The sequence below is a fragment of the Nicotiana tabacum genome, chromosome 18, assembly GCF_000715075.1.
Source record: "Nicotiana tabacum cultivar K326 chromosome 18, ASM71507v2, whole genome shotgun sequence".
Taxonomy (NCBI): Eukaryota; Viridiplantae; Streptophyta; class Magnoliopsida; order Solanales; family Solanaceae; genus Nicotiana; species Nicotiana tabacum.
The window spans coordinates 91,922,331-91,940,624 of NC_134097.1; the positions used below are offsets into that span (position 1 = coordinate 91,922,331).

The window sequence follows — 18,294 nt, forward strand, 5'->3', positions numbered from 1 at the left end:
ATTTCTACTATCCTAAGCTGATTAGGAAACTAAATAGACTATGAAAAAATTGGCTAGCTAAAAAATTTAAAAAAACACTGTATATCATTCAAAATTTTAGTATATCCACTTTTTCTTAACGCTTTTCCTTAGATTAAGGTTAATTCTTCCACCCATATATTCTTATGGAGTAATAAATATTTCTTAGAGCATTAAATATGTTAATCTAATACATATTTGAACCAAAATTGATGATCAAGCGATACAAGTTATTCTATTTTTGTAACGAGATAGATTGGTAGTTTAAAGAGATGGAGAATGAGTACATTCCTTCAAGTTTGACTACTTGTGTTTTAAAGGGTGTTTTTTGGGCGAGTCCAGGGGCAGAGCATAGTAAAAACGCACCAGGACGATCTTGGTTGGGGGTGTTGAATATGACAATATCCCACATCGGTTGGGAAGTAAACTTGGTGGGAATTTTTTCCTATAAAAGGAGGCCTAATGTTTAGGATTTAAATATACCTCTTATTTGCCTTCTTATCTTCTTAAGGCATTTGTATCTTCTTTCTTTAATATTATTTCACTTGTATTTTTGGAGTAGAATAAAATATTAGTTGTGTTTGAGGAGTAGGCAAAATTAGCCGAACCTCGTAAATTCTGGTGTTCCTTTTATTGTTGCTTTATTGTCTTATTTATTATTTGGTGGCTGTCATAATTTTTGGTATAGTAGTTGTGACTTATTCACACTATATACATTTGGCTTCCGCAACAATTGGTATCAGAGCCAAGGTACTGTCTAAGTATGCTCTGTGGTTGCAGCTTAGTCTGATCTTCCACATCAGAAAAGATTTATTTTGGTAACTGAGTCAAGGTTCTGTCTGAGTATGCTCTGTGGTTGCAGCTTAGTCTGATCTTCTACATCAGAAAGGAAATAATCTTGATTTGTGTCGTCAGCTATTAAATAATATTTGTGTCAAATATGGGAGACAATAAACAAGAAGAATCTACATCAAGTGTCAACAATACGTCATCATTGGCATCTTCGCTTATGACAAGAATTGTTTCAAATGCGAAATTTGCGGTAGAAATTTTTTACGGGTCCGGGCATTTTGGGATGTGGCAAGGCGAGGTTCTAGATGTCCTTTTTCAACAAGGGCTAGATCTTGCCATTGAAGAAAAGAGACCAGATGTTATTGGAGAAGAAGATTGGAAAATTATCAACCGTGGTGCTTGCGGTACCATTCGATCCTACCTTGCTAGAGAGCAGAAATATCCATACACAAAGGAAATTTCTGCAAGTAAATTATGGAAAGCACTAGAGGATAAATTTTTGAAGAAAAACAGTCAAAATAAATTGTACATGAAGAAGAGACTGTTTCACTTCACCTATGTTCCTGGTACCACGATGAATGAACATATCACCAGTTTCAATAAGTTGGTCACAGATTTGCAAAATATGGATACAACTTATGATGATGGTGACTTGGCCTTGATGTTGTTGACGTCACTTCCTGATGAGTACGAGTACCTTGAAACTATTCTACTCCATGGAAATGACGAAGTTTCTCTCAGAGAAGTTTGTTCGGCTTTGTACAGCTATGAACAAAGAAAGTGAGAAAACAGAAGGGCGGAGAAGGAGAAGCACTATTTGTGAGGGGTCGTCCTCAAAATCAAACGAGGACAAAGAAGGGAAGATCCAAGTCAAGATCCAGACCCAGCAAAGATAAATGTGCCTTTTGTCGAGAAAAAGGGCACTGGAAGAAAGACTGTCCGAAGTTGAAGAATAAGGCCAAACATAACAATGGAAAGACCATTATGGATTCAAATGTAGCTGATTGTGATGATTCAGACTTCTCATTAGTTACAATAGAGTCATCAATATCATCTGACATATGGTTGATGGACTCGGCTTGTAGCTATCATATGTGTCCCAACAGGGACTGGTTCATGGATTTTCAAGAAGGAAAATATGGAGTCATCCACACAGCGGACAACAGCCCTCTTACCTCATATGGAATTGGTTCAATACGATTAAGGAACCATGATGGAATGATCAGAACATTAACAGATGTTCGATATGTACCGGACTTGAAGAAGAATCTCATCTCTGTGGGAGCCCTAGAATCAAAAGGGTTCAAAATCATTGCAGAAAATGGAGTGATGAGAGTATGCTCCGGTGCACTAGTGGTAATGAAGGCTAATCGGAAGAACAATAATATGTACCGCTATCATGGTAATACAGTTATTGGGACAGCGACAGTGATATCTAGTGACGACAAAGAGGCAGAAGCAACCAAGCTATGGCACATGCGCTTGGGACATGCTGGAGGAAAATCCTTGAAAACTCTATCAGATCAAGGATTGTTAAAAGGAGTAAAGGCTTGTAACTTGGAGTTTTGTGAGCATTGTGTCAAAGGGAAACAGACAAGGGTTAAATTTGGTACAGCGATCCATAATACTAAAGGCATTTTGGATTATGTACACTCTGATGTTTGGGGTCCTTCCAAAACACCTTCATTGGGTGGGAAACACTATTTTGTAAACTTTGTTGATGATTTTTTCCGAAGAGTGTGGGTGTATACAATGAAGAGCAAAGATGAAGTGTTGGGAATTTTTCTCAAATGGAAGACGATGGTGGAGAATCAAACAGGCAAGAGGATCAAGTGTATTCGCACAGACAATGGAGGTGAATACAAAAATGATCATTTCAATAAGGTCTGTGAAAATGATGGCATCGTCCGACACTTCACTGTCAGACATACACCACAACAGAATGGAGTGGCAGAACGTATGAACCGGACCTTGCTGGAGAAGGTACGGTGTATGTTGTCCAATGCTGGCTTGGGCAAAGAATTTTGGGCTGAGGCAGTTACATATGCATGTCACCTCATTAATCGCTTACCATCTGCTGTTGTTGATGGCAAGACACCATTTGAAAAATGGTACGGAAAGCCTGCTGTAGATTATGACTTTTTGCACGTGTTTGGCTCAACTGCATATTATCATGTGACAGAGTTAAAATTGGATCCAAGGGCAAAGAAGGCTATTTTTATGGGAATTACTTCTGGAGTCAAAGGATATCGCTTATGGTGTCCTATGACAAATAAAGTAATATTCAGCAGGGATGTTATCTTTGATGAATCTGCTATGGTAAATAAGGTAACAGAATATACCAAACAAAATGAAGGTGCTTCTAGGCAGGTGGAGTTTGAGGGAAAATTTATTTTTCTTACACAAGAAGCAAAGGAGGAAACAAATGAAGATTACCCTCTGGAAGGAGAGCCAGTAGAGGAGATTCCAACTCAGGAACCTCAACAACAACTTGAATCAATAGCAACCAGCAGGCCAAAAAGAACAATAATGAAACTTGTTCGTCTCATAGAGACGGTTGCTTGTGCAACCTCAATTGTAGCTGATGATGTTCCTACTACTTATAAAGACGCAGTCCAAAGTTCAGAAGAAGATAAGTGGAGGATTGCCATGAATGATGAAATACAGTCCCTTCATCAGAATCATACATGGAGATTGGCCAATCTCCCGAAGGGAAAGAAAGCAATTGGGTGCAAATTGGTATTTGCAAAGAAGGAAGGATTTCCTAACCAAGTAGATGTTCGCTAAAAAGCAAGATTGGTGGACAAAGGATATGCTCAAAAGGAGGGAATTGATTACAATGAAGTGTTTTCTCCAGTTGTAAAACATTCCTCCATTAGAATTATGTTGGCTTTGGTAGCACAATTGAATTTGGAACTAGTTCAGATGGATGTAAAAACTGCGTTTTTACATGAAAACTTGGAGGAGGAAATCTACATGACTCAGCCAGAAGGATTCAAAGTTGCTGGAAAAGAAAATATGGTGTGCAAACTTGAAAAATCGTTGTACGGATTGAAACAATCTTCTAGACAATGGTACAAGCGATTTGACGAGTTTATGTTGCGGCAAGGGTACAAGAGGAACAAGTACGATCATTGTGTGTATTTGTGCAAGCTTAAAGATGGTTCCTTTGTATATATTCTCTTATATGTTGATGATATGTTGATAGCTTCCAAGAATTTGAAAGAAATTGATAAGTTGAAGATTCAATTGAAGAAGGAGTTTGAGATGAAGGATCTGGGTGAGGCAAAGAAAATTCTTGTCATGGAGATAATAAGAGATAGACGTTCAAAGAAACTCTGTTTATCTCAGAAAGAATATTTGAAAAGAGTACTACAATGTTTTGGCATAGATGAAAAGACTAAGCCAGTTAGTACTCCACTTGCTCCTCATTTTAAGCTAAGTACTACTATGTCGCCAAACGATGAAGTTGAACAGGAGTATATGTCAAGGGTACCATATGCAAATGTTGTTGGTAGCTTGATGTATGCAATGGTCTGTACGAGACCTGACATTTCACAAGCTGTTGGAGTATTTAGCAGATATATGCATAATCCAGGAAAGGAGCATTGGCAAGCTGTGAAGTGGATTCTACGGTATATTCACAATACTGTAGATGTTGGGTTAGTTTTTTAGCAGGAAGGCAATCAGTCTGTAGTTGGATATTGTGACTCAGATTTTGCGGGTGATTTGGACAAATGAAGATCAACTACTAGTTATGTGTTTACTTTTGCAAAGGCACCAGTTAGTTGGAAGTCTACTTTACAGTCAACAGTTGCTTTGTCTACAACAGAGGCAGAATATATGGCTATTACAGAAGCTGTGAAGGAAGCAATTTGGCTTCAGGGATTGCTAAAGGAGCTTGGTGTTGAACAAAAAAGTATCACAATCTTTTGTGATAGTCAAAGTGTTATTCAATTGGCGAAGAACCAAGTTTATCATGCAAGGACGAAGCACATTGATGTTCGGTATCATTTCGTACGAGAAATTATAGAAGAAGGTGGAGTCACAGTGAAGAAAATTCATACTACGGAGAATCCTGCTGATATGCTGACAAAAGTGGTGACTGCGGTCAAGTTTCAACATTGTTTGGATTTGATCAACATTGTTGAACACTGAAGATTGAAGATGAAGACACAACCAAAATTTGTTATTGAGAGAGAATTGAAGATGTGGAATTTTGCCAAGGTGGAGATTTGTTGAATATGACAATATCCCACATCGGTTGGGAAGTAAACTTGATGGGAATTTTTTCCTATAAAAGGAGGCCTAATGTTTAGGATTTAAACACACCTCTCATTTGCCTTCTTATCTTCTTAAGGCATTTGTATCTTCTTTCTTTAGTATTATTTCACTTGTATTTTTGGAGTGGAATAAAATATTGGTTGTGTCCGAGGAGTAGGCAAAATTAGCCGAACCTCGTAAATTCTGGTGTTCCTTTTATTGTTGCTTTATTGTCTTATTTATTATTTGGTGGCTGTCATAATTTTTGGTATAGTAGTTGTGACTTATTCACACTATATACATTTGGCTTCTGCAACGGGGGAAGGACAGCGTTAGAGCAAATTTTTCTTTTGGGACGCAAGCCTAGAGAACATCTCGAAATTAAAATTGAAAGTGCTAAACGATCCTTAATTCAACACGAAAAATACAACATTGGTTTCTCTCACTCGCTTGCTTCTTTTAAAACATTGGTTTATACTAAAGGTGTTCAAGAAATTTTGCGACAAAGTTGAAACGGATGATGATCAACTTTGGTAAATAAAAAACGTTGCACTAATCATGCATTTCATCACCACTTTATAAAGGAATTGTTAGACATATCTACTAAAAAAGCTTAGAGCAAGCGGGTGGGACCCTCAATTTAGTGACATCCCTCAGCTTGCTCTTTTATTTTTGCTTAAGCTTTCGTGATCTTTGGGATTAGTAATTGGATACCTGAGCCCCAAAAATTTTCAAAGGAATAGCTTCTCCAATGATAGGCATAAGCAAATGGATATATTTTAGATACATATACTCCATTATTTAAATTAAAATACAAATACTGGAAACACCTTTGATCTCTAACGTAATAAAATTAATCTAGAACCAAACCATATGACTATTCTAATCTACAAGCAGGAACATCATAATCTAAAAGTCAAATTACTAAATTACCCCTTTATTATTTATTAAAGTGTCCTTTTTATTAACTTAAATATGAGAACCTAAAACGTACGTCACTTCAGCAAAGTCCCTTACAACAGACGTCACCCTACGAACAGACGCCAAGCATACGGACATTTTTTTGAAGAAGAGTTGCCACCATTATCCTCTTTAAAAATTAAAAAGTCTCATGACACTTTTTTCTCACTAATCGATTGCCCCTGTTAAAGATTCCACCAGGTTTGTCTCCTTTTTAAAAATTCTATTTTTGTTTAATTCTCCACTTATTTTCATCTAAATCTACTTTTACAAATTGTTATTGAATTGGGATATATTCTGTGGAATGGTTCTATTTTAGAGATGATTAGAGTTTAATTGAGTTCTAATTTTTCAAGGCTTAGTTTTCGTTATTTCCTTTTTAAAATTATTGTATTTGTCTCTCAATTTATTTTCAGTTACTGGTACTTTTATGAATTTCTATATCTACTTTTATAATTTCTTAGAACCCCAATTTACTTGTCTTCGGGTTTACAACGAGAGAAAGTAAATTGAAAATTATTGATTTAATTTAATTCCTTACACTTGGTCTTTCTTGAAAAGCACAATTATGACAAGTCCTATTTCACTGTTATGGTATTTCTCTTTTCCAACATTCCAGATGTTAAATCTTGAAAAGTGCCCATACACTAAAAAAAATTGTCATTTCTTGAGACCTGGCATAGAGTAGAATCAGTTAGAGGAATGAGGTTTTAGATTCAAAGTGATAATCTTTTACGCTGTTACTTATAATTTTAATTTATTCTCTAATATATTTGGTTGTTGCTTTCAAATGTTGGTGGAGAAAGTAAGCACTATTTAGGGTTGACATTTTGTTTTGAGGTTTATAAGGACTTGGAGTTTTCCCTGGTTAAATTGGATCATTCCCAGTTCAGCATTTATGTTCTCCATTATTTCGTTTACAGATTATTTTTAAAAATTGAAAATAATTATATGTCTATATTAAATATTATTTATGAAAGAGCCATCATAGATATGAGAATAATAATAACAGATACAAAGGAATTTCGCATAAATCCATGTCTTAGTTTATGTGGGACTTTCTTCATTAGAATAGAATAGTTAGGATGAAATTTTCACTTATAATATTGATTTTATTTTCTATTTCAAGTCTGATGATATCGATTTGGTACAAGAATGGGAGGCACGCATGGAGTAAATTATAACGAGCAAATTCTTGATTTATTGGATCATTCCTATGTCAAATTGCAAGTAATGATCTTAATTGTAATATTGCTTTGTAATACAATCTTTTGTAATATAAATAGATCTAGAATATGATATTCCATGAAAGATGTTGCCACATGACTTATAATAATATTATTTTATGCTTCTTACTCTTGCAGACAGGATCCTATATTTGAGCAAGATGAATTCACACAGATTTACGAACAACTCTGTAATTTCCTCCATTCTACTGCTTTTAGTTTATTGCATTCATGAAATTAATTTACACGAAACATACTTCTTGCAAATGATGGTAATTTTTTTTTACTGTATCAGGATCATTTTAGAAAATACAACGATAAAGAAACATTAAAATCCATCATTTTAATCCTTATACCAATTCTTCTACACTTTCCTCTTTATTTATGGGCTATTTCAGTTTATTTTACATCCTATTATTGTTTCTATGTTGAACTTATATTGTATTTATCTAAGCCTCATTTAATTAATTTGGGAGAGCTCCTCGCATAAGGCTAATATGAAAAAGGACTATAGTCACCCGAATAAGACTTAGCTCAAAGATTTAATTGAAAAATATGAAATTGAAGTAATTTTGAAGAGTATATTATATATTGTGGGCTATTGATTATCTAATTTTCAGCCAGTAGATAAAAGAGGATTCATTATACAATTCAAATTGTACTTTTCCAATAATGATATATCAAGCTTAAAGATTTTACTGAAAAATATAAAATTGTGTAACTTGAACATTAAAGAGTATTCTTTAATTTACCTTACTTAGACTCATTTGGCAATTCAATTCTTCATATTTAACAATAAAATTTGAAGTCTAACACTTATTAGTATATTAAACACATATTACTTGTAGGTGTACATGAGGAAATTGAAGATTGTGTGCATGACATGTGTACTAAAATAGAAAAAATAAGGCTTCAATATTCCATAAAAGAGCAATCAATCTTGAGAAGACAATTATGCTAATGCGGAGTTAATACTATTATGGCGGAAGGATATAGGGAAGATAAAGTTGGCCAAAAAATGTTGCTTCCAGCATCACCTATTGGAGCAATCAATATTCATATGGGAGATATACCAAAACTTAATGACAATGTTATGACAGAAGAACAAAGATGTACCAAAAATTCATAAAGAGTCTTAAAGTTATATTTTTCAAATATGTACGCATATTAAAGATTTATAACTATTATTTAGCATTCAGTAAAAAATTTATATGAAAAACACGTGCAACGCACGTACAAAAAGACTAGTTACTAATAGTACTTTAAGTAGAAAAAAGAACTCCACTAGCTATCTATCGAACTCCACTACATATATAATTGTTCACACATTTCACCTTTATTAATATTGTATTAGCTTTATTAAAATTTTAAAAAAATAAATATGAACATCATTGGAGAGTTCAAAACTAAATATTTTTACGAAAAAGGGCTAAAAATACTCCTGTAGTATCACAAATGGTTAGTATCGAGCTCTATCCACCTATTTGTCCGAAAATACATTCAACGTTATTTTTGGGCCTAATATTACCCCCCGTGAATAACGGAGTCATCTGTGGTCCCCCCCCCCCTCATTAATGCGTTGTCATGATTTCATTGCGTCACGTGGCTATATGGCCCCAGGTCACTTACAACCCGCCCCAAATATCCACCCGCCCCATTTTTCAATACAACCCATGGTAAAACAAATATATTTCACCTACCCAATTCATTTTAGCCTCATTTCTTCATCAAACCCCATCTTCTTCACCTACTCAGGAATAGTGCATTAGTGTTTAATTAGGATTGCTATCTGCTTCGATTTGGTGGACTAAAACTGAAGAATCTTTCATTTCTAGCCTTATCCAACTGGCTACTCATTGATAAAAATTTACTGATTTGGGTTATCTTTTAGGGTTTGGGAATATTTGGGATTCGGTAAATGTTGTCTCTTTCTTTTTGTTTAATAGGTCATATGATATTATTATTATAGTATCCTTTATGCATTTATTTTTTATTTTTGTTTGGGATGGTCCCAATCGTCTTTGTCCGACATGAAAAAGTTAGGATTTTTTTTTATTTTTGTATATGTCGTTGGGTGGGTGTTAGTCGACATAATTGTGGTCCTTTTCCATTTTCTTTATTGCTTGATATCTTTTTGATTTTATTCATAACTGATGTGGGCCTCTTTTTTGTAATTTTTTTGTTGCATGTGGATATGTTAGAAGAATGGTCGACAAAGTAGATTTGTATTTTAATCATGGTGGTGATTGGACCTGGAACCCACCTTGTCTTATTGTAAAAAAAAGATGTGCACCTACTGAGAGATTATGAAGTAGACCATTTGTCCTACATTGATTTGTGTAATGAATACACTGATGTACTAGGGTATGTTGAGGTACAGTAGCTGATATTTACTACTCCATGTGGTAGATATTATTTGTTGGATGGAGATGAAGGAATTAGGAAGCTTAAGTCACTCATTAATGAAACTTTTAGGGTTATTAATATATTTGTTATTGACCTCCTTGATGATACTGTTGTTGTTCCTAATATAACTCAACGTACTGATACCAATTGTGAAAATATAATTGTTGGGACTGATTGTGACAGTGAGGAAGAGGGTACAGATAATGAACCTATGCAAAGTGATTATGATAGTGATGTTGTGTTAGGGGTATTTAAGAAGCAAAGAAAACTTGAGGTAACAAATAACTTGATAGGTACAAAATCTTGGTGAAGGGTATGACATTTAAGAATCTTGCTGAAGCAAAAGAAGTTATTGATTTTTATTCTGTTGCAAATAAGAATGCTTTAGAGTTAGTTAAGAGTGACAGGAAGAGACTTATATATAAGTGTGTTGTTGGTTATCCTTTTAAATGTCTTATCTCTAAGGATGGAGATAACCAAGGGTGCAAGATAAAGACTTTATATGCTAAACATGAATGTGGGGAAGCATTTGAGAACAGAAGAGTTATTCCTGCTACCTTAGCTCATTATTTTAAGAGAAAGGTTCAAAATAATCATAAGTACAAGGTGAAAGAAATGAAGAGTGACTTGGAGGAGAGATTTAAGCGAAATGTGAGTCAGTCAAAGTTAAAGAGAGTGAAAAGGATAGTGTTAGAGAAACTAGAAGTTAGCTACTTAGATGAGTACAACAAGTTGGAGGCATATGCCCAAGAATTGAGGGAGAGCAATCCTGGTTCTGATGTGGTTATTCAGATATCCAAAGATGCTTTGGAAAAAGGTAAAAGGAGATTCTTGAGAATGTATGTGTGCTTTTTGGCCCTCAAGAATGGCTTCAAAGCAGGTTTGAGGCCTTTTATATGACTTGATGGTACCTTTTTAAAAGGAAAATGCCAAGGTATGTTGCTGGTGGTTGTGGCTCAAGATTCTGCTAAATATTTTTATCAATTAGCTTGGGTTGTGATAGACAAGAAAAATAGTAGAACTTGGCACTGGTTTATGGAGAACTTGAAGAGTTCTTTAGATTTGAAAGAAGGTGAAGGAGTAACCTTCATGTCAGATATGCAGAAGGTACTTTAACTTCTTTTTTTAAATTAGTTTTTTTGTTATAGTGACAACTACTCTTATCCGGAATTATTTGACATGCAGGGACTCTTAGATGATGTTAGGAAAGTATGTCCATAAGCTCATCATAGATTTTGTGTGAGGCACATTGAAGCAAATTGGTGTAAAAGTTGGCATAGTAATGACATGAAAAAGCTACTTTGATGGTCTGCCTAGAGCACATATGAAGAAGAATTTAAGGATATGTTGACGCAACTAGGTGAAGTATCTGAGGATTGTGTGAAAGACTTGTTGAAATATCTACCCTCTAGCTGATGTAGAGCATATTTAGACACCAAATGCAAGAACCTAATGGTGGATAATAACTTTACATAATCTTTCAACTCATGGATTCTTGAAGCCAGACAACAGCCCATTGTGAAGATGCTTGAAACTATCAGAGTGAAGGTGAAGTTAATTAACAGTAGACTATTTTATTATATTGTTTCCTTTCACTTTTTTAAAAAAATACAATCTGTTTTTAATGTGATTGTTTTAATGTTACTATTTGTTATATGAAGGTAATGACTTTGGTAAAGGACCATGGAGATGAAGTAAGTAGCTGGAAAAATGTTCATATGCAATGGAGCTCTATAATGATTATAGAGAGATGGCACAAGATTGTACCTCATTTTTTAATGGAGAGAGGGGTTATGAAGCATCACAAGGTACAAACAGGTACACTTTATTCTTGAGTTTCAGAAGTGCACATGTAGGATATGGGACTTGTTTGGCATTCCATGTCGTCATGCTATCAGGGTCTTCAATTACAAGAAGCTTGATCCAAAGACAGAGATTCACTGGTGGTATTCAAAAGAGGCATTCCAGTTGGTGTATCAACACAAGCTCCAGCCTGTTAGGGATGAGAAATTTTGGAAGGTGGAGTCACATCATGCCAGAGATCCACCACCCTTAGTAAAGATGGTGGGTAGACCAAAAGTCAAAAGGACAAGAGAAAAAGAAAAGGCTATTAATAGGCAAGGCACATGGGCAGCTTCTAGGAAAAGCCTTAAAATGCATTGTGGTTACTGTGGAAAATAAAATCACAATCAAAGAAAATATCCAATGAAGATAAAGACATCTAACAATAGTTATCTTATTATTTATGCTTGTTTAAAGACACTGACCAGTTTATTTCACCTTATGCAGCTACAAGGGGTACCTCAGTCAGGGCAGAAACCCAGTGAGCCATCTGAGTTTGTTATAATCCCTAATCCTAGGTTTATACCTCAGTCAGGACATAAGCCCATTGTATTGGCATACGCCTTGGCGTTGAGCAAATTTTCTTTTGGGACGCAAGCCTAGAAAACATCTCGAAATTAGAATTGAAATTGCTAAAGAGTCCTTAATTCAATACGAAAAATACAAAATCAACATGTATTAAATTTTAAAAAGTTAAAAAAATTTAAAATTCAAAACAAGAATTTGTTCTTAGCTCTATTTTTATTCTTTCTCTTTGTCTTCTATCAGGTAAAGGGGAAATGATCGATTTGCAAACAACAAAGAAAAATGCATCAACCTTCATCACTTCTCTGGTTCGACGCTTCTGATTGTAAGTTCCTTTTTCGCTTTTTTCTCAAAGTTATTTTGCTTTTTTATAAATTTATACTCAATTTTTTTCAAAGTTTGATTAGTTTTTCTAGCTGAAGTAGTTCTCATTAGCTTTTTTAGTCAATTGTTGATCCTGGTTAGCATTTTAAAATGAAGTAGTTCTATACATATTACACACTTATTATATATATATATATATATATATATATATATATATATATATATATATATATATATATAAATATTACCTTCTTTTATTATTTGCTTATATTTATTTTATACAATAAAAAGAGTTAAAGTTTCATGCGCTTACGTCTAGTGTCTTAAGGTTTACGCCTCGCCTCATAACATGTAAAATGTCTCTCTCACTCGCTTGCTTCTTTTAAAACATTGGTTTATACTAAAGGTGTTCAAGAAATTTTGCGACAAAGTTGAAATGGATGATGATCAACTTTGGTAAATAAAAAACGTTGAACTAATCATGCATTTCATCACCACTTTGTGAAGGAATTGTTAGACATATCTACTAAAAAAGCTTAGAGCAAGCGGGTGAGGCCCTCAATTTAGTGACTTCCCTCAGCCTGCTCTTTTATTTTGTCAAAATAGCACGGCTAGCCAGTTTTCGATTGGTCATATAAAAATAGCCAGCGTTTGTCAAGTCATTGAAAAATAACCACTATTTTGCTGCAACAGAGACCGGTCCAGCATAATATACTGGAGTTCGGTGCACCTGTGTATGAACTTCCAGCATATTATGCTAGACCGGTATACTTTACTGGCTCCAGTATAATATAGTGGAGTTCCAGTATACTTTGCTGGAATTTCAGTATATTATACTGGAGTTCCAGCAAAGTGTACTGGAACTTCAGTATATTATACTGGAGTTCTAGTATATTATACTGGAATTCAGTATATTATGCTGGAGTATTTTTCGGATTTTGAACAGTATTTTCGTTCAGATTTATCTTTACATGAAAAGTGACTAAATTTGATGACTTTTAAAATTGTGGCTATTTTTAAATGACCACTTGTAAATCTGGCTATTTTTGAATTTCTCCCTTTTATTTTTGCTTAAGCTTTCGTGATCTTTGGGATTAGTAATTGGATACCTGAGCCCCAAAAAATTTCAGAGGAATAGCTTCGCCAATGATAGGCATAAACAAATGAATATATTTTAGATACATACACCCCATTATTCAAATTAAAATACAAATATTACCTTTGTGTTCAAATGATACTAAAAGAGGGGAAACAATATTACCTTTGTGTTCCACTTTTGCAGTCTAATGAGAAGTTAATGTTTCTAGTTGAGGCAATTTCTTTTATAATTGACTTCATTTTATTCTAGGCAACAAGGATGGACAACTAAGACAGGTATAAAATAGGGTCTGAACAAGGCAGAAGGGAAGAAAACAACGGAAAAATTTAACTGCAGAGTGGATAAGTACTAGAGAGAAAATTAGACATACATCAAAACTGTTTTGATGAAAGACATATATCAAAACTATTGTTAGGGGGAAAAGGACAACCTAGACTTCTAGAGAGCATGTTGAGGGCGATGTTCACAAAAAGTCCCCTATTAAGCCCAACTATGCCAAGAAATGGTAACTGACCCCTAATTGTTGCAAATAATGCAGCATCTGAAACTGTTTAAGAACAGAGGAAGTGACAAAAGGTTGTAAATTGAGAGACAGAAGTAACTGAACGGTCCTCATTTTCTTAAAACGCAGGTAAATCAAGTAAACGACCCTACGATTCTTAAATTGAACTTAAACATATCAAGAAACAAGATCCACAGATTGGTCGTTAACTGCTATTTGTACCTCTAAGTATGGTGCCTTAAAGGCATAAAAGATGAACTTGCCCGGTGTGCAGAACATCTGCATCACTTCTGCAAATGTCCTTTCATACTCAAAAATCATGTGTCCATATAATTAGAATCCATGTCTCAGCACAGAATGTAATCATCAAAGATCGAGTTACACTGAAAGAAATTCATTTCCTCATGAAGCTTCCGGACAGTGAACCAGTGAAGCAGAGAAAGGTTACAGCAAGTTTACTCATGAAAATACGCCTGGGCATACATTACCTTAGTGTGATTGGAAACTCATTGAGCTTGTACAAGAGTAATCAGATGCAAAGTAATACTCCAATTTTACTGTATAAAGCTAGCTTGCTGGTGCCTGCATAGATTGTGCAAGTAAGAAGGAGCGACAGATCATTAACTTCTAACAGGGTACAGACCCAGCGCTCAAGGCTTCAGAATGAGTAACAAGGAGCAGCAAATTACTGTAACTTCTAACACGGTTCCATCATAGTGAATCAGAACTGTTTTCAAACCACAAAGAAAATGTATAAAGCCACTTGAAACTTTCTAAATATTTACCAGAGAAACGCTCCTCGCACTGACATCTAATAGTTATGCCAATGAAAAAAGGAAGGATATATATCTGCAATGCCAAAGACAAGCCCGAAATGGAAAAAATAAAGTGAAAGTTTAACAGTCAACTGCTTCTAGCATGTACAGGTTATTTTGCAGAAAAAGGCAGGCATAAAATTGATGATGCTCTTCAAATTAAACCAAATTACATAACTTTGAAATATGCAATTATTTTATCTTATAAACAGCTCAAATATACAAATACAAACAGGTCATCGCCCACAGAGATAGCTAAAATATACAATGCATCCCCGCTATTCTTGGCTAATCAAGGAAGCAAATCAAATTACAGGCAATTTCAGGATACTAACATTGACCAGACAAAAAGTGCATCTCATCATAAACTGATGAAGATACCAGAACCACTAAACTTTAGCCCAAATATTATGCGATAGAAACTGTCTTTAGAAGTCCATCAAGATACTCCTTGAGTTTAACTTTTGTTATCGCACCTTCCCTTTTACTATCTGGAACTTCCTTTCCATCTTTGAAGAGAATCAAAGTTGGCAATCCATAAACTTTGAACTCTTCTATGAGCTTGGGATTTGCATCATGATCTATCTTAACAACAGTGATCTTTTCTTTATACTCCTGACAGTTAAGAGAAAAGGAAATACACTGTTAGGGAAAAGCATTTACTTTAAATCAAGAACATGAAAGACAAAAGTCTGTGATCGCTTAATGATTCTAGATCAACACAAGAAGTTACAATGTCATTATGCTAATGTCTTTTAATGAAAAGAAGCCTCATTCATCGGATCCAGCATGAAAATTTCTCAATTTTTACATATGTCGAAGCTCTATTTTAAGCTACAGAGTTGTCCCATGGTGCTTTCTAGCTTAAAGGCTTTTGGGCACTGCACTAGAGACATCATAGCTTGGAATGTCTTTTTTCGTTTGCTTTAGCAAGTTGACGAAGAGTTCCCAAAGATTGACTTAATCTTTGCTTTTCTTATTTGTCATGATCTAAAATGATACCAGTAATAATGTGGAAGGAAGCAAAACATATAAAACCAAGTTTCTTCTCTATATATACAGGGAAAAGGGCATGATCTAGAAGTTATTTCAGTGAAAATCTAACATTTCATTGAATTATACTACATGAGGTATCAAAGCAAAGGGCACAAAGCAAATGATTCAGATACCTTGTACTCAATGCTTGAGATTAAAAAATAAAAACCTTTAAAACCCGAATAGACAAAGTAGTCCTATATTGAGTCTAAAATTAAGCCCTAGGATTTGTTTGTTGCGGCAGAATGCTGTATTTGCTTAATATTTACCAATAGAATTTAATCCAATTCATCTCAGCGTTTGACAAAAATACATGTGCAACTATCACATTTATACATGTGACCTTCTACTACTCATGAGACTATTTGGTGGAGGATTTTCTGTGAAACATGTTTTGTCCTGGGAGATGAATTATTATATTTCGCACCCAAGAGTGTGGTCTAGTGTTCAATGAAGTAGGAGGAGAACCATGAGGAGGTCTTAGGTTCAAAACCCAACGGAGTAAAAAAAACACTATGGTAATTTTTTCCCGTTAGTATAAGCCTTGCCGAACAGAGTTAACCGATACTTGTTCTAGTGTGAGGTACCATAAACACAGTAGAATAGTCGAGGTGCATGTAAGCTGGCCCAGACACCATTTTTATCATATATAATACTTCCCCCGCACCAATTAATGTGATGCACTTTTGTTTTTAGTCTATCCAAAAAGAGTGATATCTTTCTGTATTTAGAAACAATTTCACTTTATACTCTTCATTTATCCTTGATGAGATGGTTTATAGCCACATAAATATCTATGACTTGTTTTAGAACACAAGTTTCAAAAGTTCTTTTCTTTCTTAAACCCTATGCTCGGTCAAGGTGCATCACATAAATTGGGACAGAAGAGCACTTAATAAGTTTCCATATATCGCCTTGAACAAAACATTTCAATAACTCAAGTTAAGAAAACATCACAAATGATTTTTGAGACAAAAAATAATTACTTTCCATCATACTAACCACACATACATCAGTTTAACATGCTCAATGAAGAAAGAAATTGACAAGGGGGAAATTGAAGCTTTAATGCAATATAATTCCAATAACACTACCTAAATAAAGACGTAAAAAAGAATAAGAACAACCTCAGCAACGGATTCCATAGCAGGACCAATCAAGCGGCAGGGCCCACACCAAGTGGCAACGAACTCCACAAGGACAGGACGATCAGACTTCAAAACGACGTCGGAGAACTCATCCTCCTTAATCTCCCTTAAGCCACCACACCTTATCCTCAAAGTCGTCGAAGAAGAAGAAGTTCTAAAGCCTGGCTTCCCTCGAGTTCCATTAGATAACCAGAGCTTCTTGCAAACCAAAGAAGAAGAAGAAGTGAATGAGCACGTTGTATTAACGGAGGATTTAAGTGAACAACGAACCGGAGATAATGGCAAAGGATAAGGAACCCTTGAGGTTGAGGTGGTGGAAGCCATTGCTGCCATCGCTGAATGCTTTGACCGTTCCCCAATGGAAACTTCAGGTTATCGCTAAAGGAGTAAAGAAGGTTCGGTCCACAACTTCGTTAGCGAGGCAGAATTAGATGCTCTGCGCACCAAGAATGTACAAAACGGTCTCCAATGGTACACCGACACGTACGTAGATTAAGTTGGTGTTAGCATGTTACATATTATAATAATTTTCAAGTAAAATATCTAATTGTCGATTTAAAATCACAATTGACTTTTTCAAATTTTTGGAAAATATTTTTCATATGCTAGAAATTACATAAAAGTAAAATAAATTGTATTTTTTATAATTAACAAAGTTAACAATTTTTTTGAAATATTTTACTACATAAATTATTTAATTTTTAAAAATACTAATATTATAATGAGATGGGAAAGAGTGATTATATTGTAATGTACGTCAAGAAAAGTATATTATCAGCAAATTAATTGAAAATTAAGGAATTATTGCTAATAATAGGGTAATAGTGACACCTCATTTATGTATCAAAAAATGAATATTACCATAATTCGATTTACCATGATCAAACTTTGACAGTTTTTTTAAGACTTTAAGCTTAAAAGTACCAAAATAGTTAACGATATGCAAGATTTAACATCTTAACCACAAATTACATAAAAGTGCAACTTTATACATTCTAAAACAATAGATACATGACGTGGCGGGAATTTATTGAATAAAATGGGGCAAGTGGTGTACTGCGTTCTAAAGTGGAGATAGCTCAGCTTTGGTTTGGGTGGCTAGAATGTGCATACGTGGATCCTCAAGGTGACATGATGAACAGAAGCCTCCTGTGTACCATTTTATGTGATCTTTATTTATCTTTGACAAGTTATATTATCTTTGGGCATACATTACCGGCCCATTCAACGTTGTATCGATTTTTATTTTGGCACTCTATCTTTTTTTTGTTTCATTTTAGTCCTCCAACTCTATTTTATACGTTTCATCTCCAACTCTATTTCTTATGTTCCACTTTAA

At 34.7% G+C, this 18,294-nt stretch overlaps 1 protein-coding gene and 1 long non-coding RNA gene across 2 annotated transcripts; one reads left to right on the forward strand and one right to left on the reverse strand.

Annotated features, from left to right (window-relative positions):
* The first annotated feature begins 8,069 nt into the window (after positions 1 to 8,069).
* LOC107826637 (uncharacterized) lies at positions 8,070 to 14,735 on the forward strand. The gene is made up of 4 exons (XR_001657315.2): positions 8,070 to 10,772; positions 10,851 to 11,213; positions 11,327 to 12,357; positions 14,087 to 14,735. It is a non-coding gene; the product is annotated as an uncharacterized LOC107826637 (long non-coding RNA).
* Positions 14,736 to 14,950: 215 nt separating this feature from the next.
* On the reverse strand, positions 14,951 to 17,440 carry LOC107826635 (thioredoxin X, chloroplastic). The gene is made up of 2 exons (XM_016653637.2): positions 16,935 to 17,440; positions 14,951 to 15,387 (listed from the first exon to the last, which is right to left on the reverse strand). The coding sequence occupies exons 1-2, from the start codon at positions 17,286 to 17,288 to the stop codon at positions 15,181 to 15,183; spliced, it is 561 nt and encodes a 186-aa protein (XP_016509123.1). The 5' UTR covers positions 17,289 to 17,440; the 3' UTR covers positions 14,951 to 15,180.
* Between the last annotated feature and the right edge of the window lie 854 nt (positions 17,441 to 18,294).

What these genes read in the sequence shown, in the direction of transcription:
- LOC107826635 (XM_016653637.2), bottom strand. Translation starts at nt 17,288, where the DNA reads ATGGCAGCAATGGCTTCCACCACCTCAACCTCAAGGGTTCCTTATCCT. An exon ending in CTATGGAATCCGTTGCTGAG is followed by an intron (nt 15,388 to 16,934) that starts GTTGTTCTTATT and finishes CTTAACTGTCAG; the next exon opens with GAGTATAAAGAAAAGATCAC.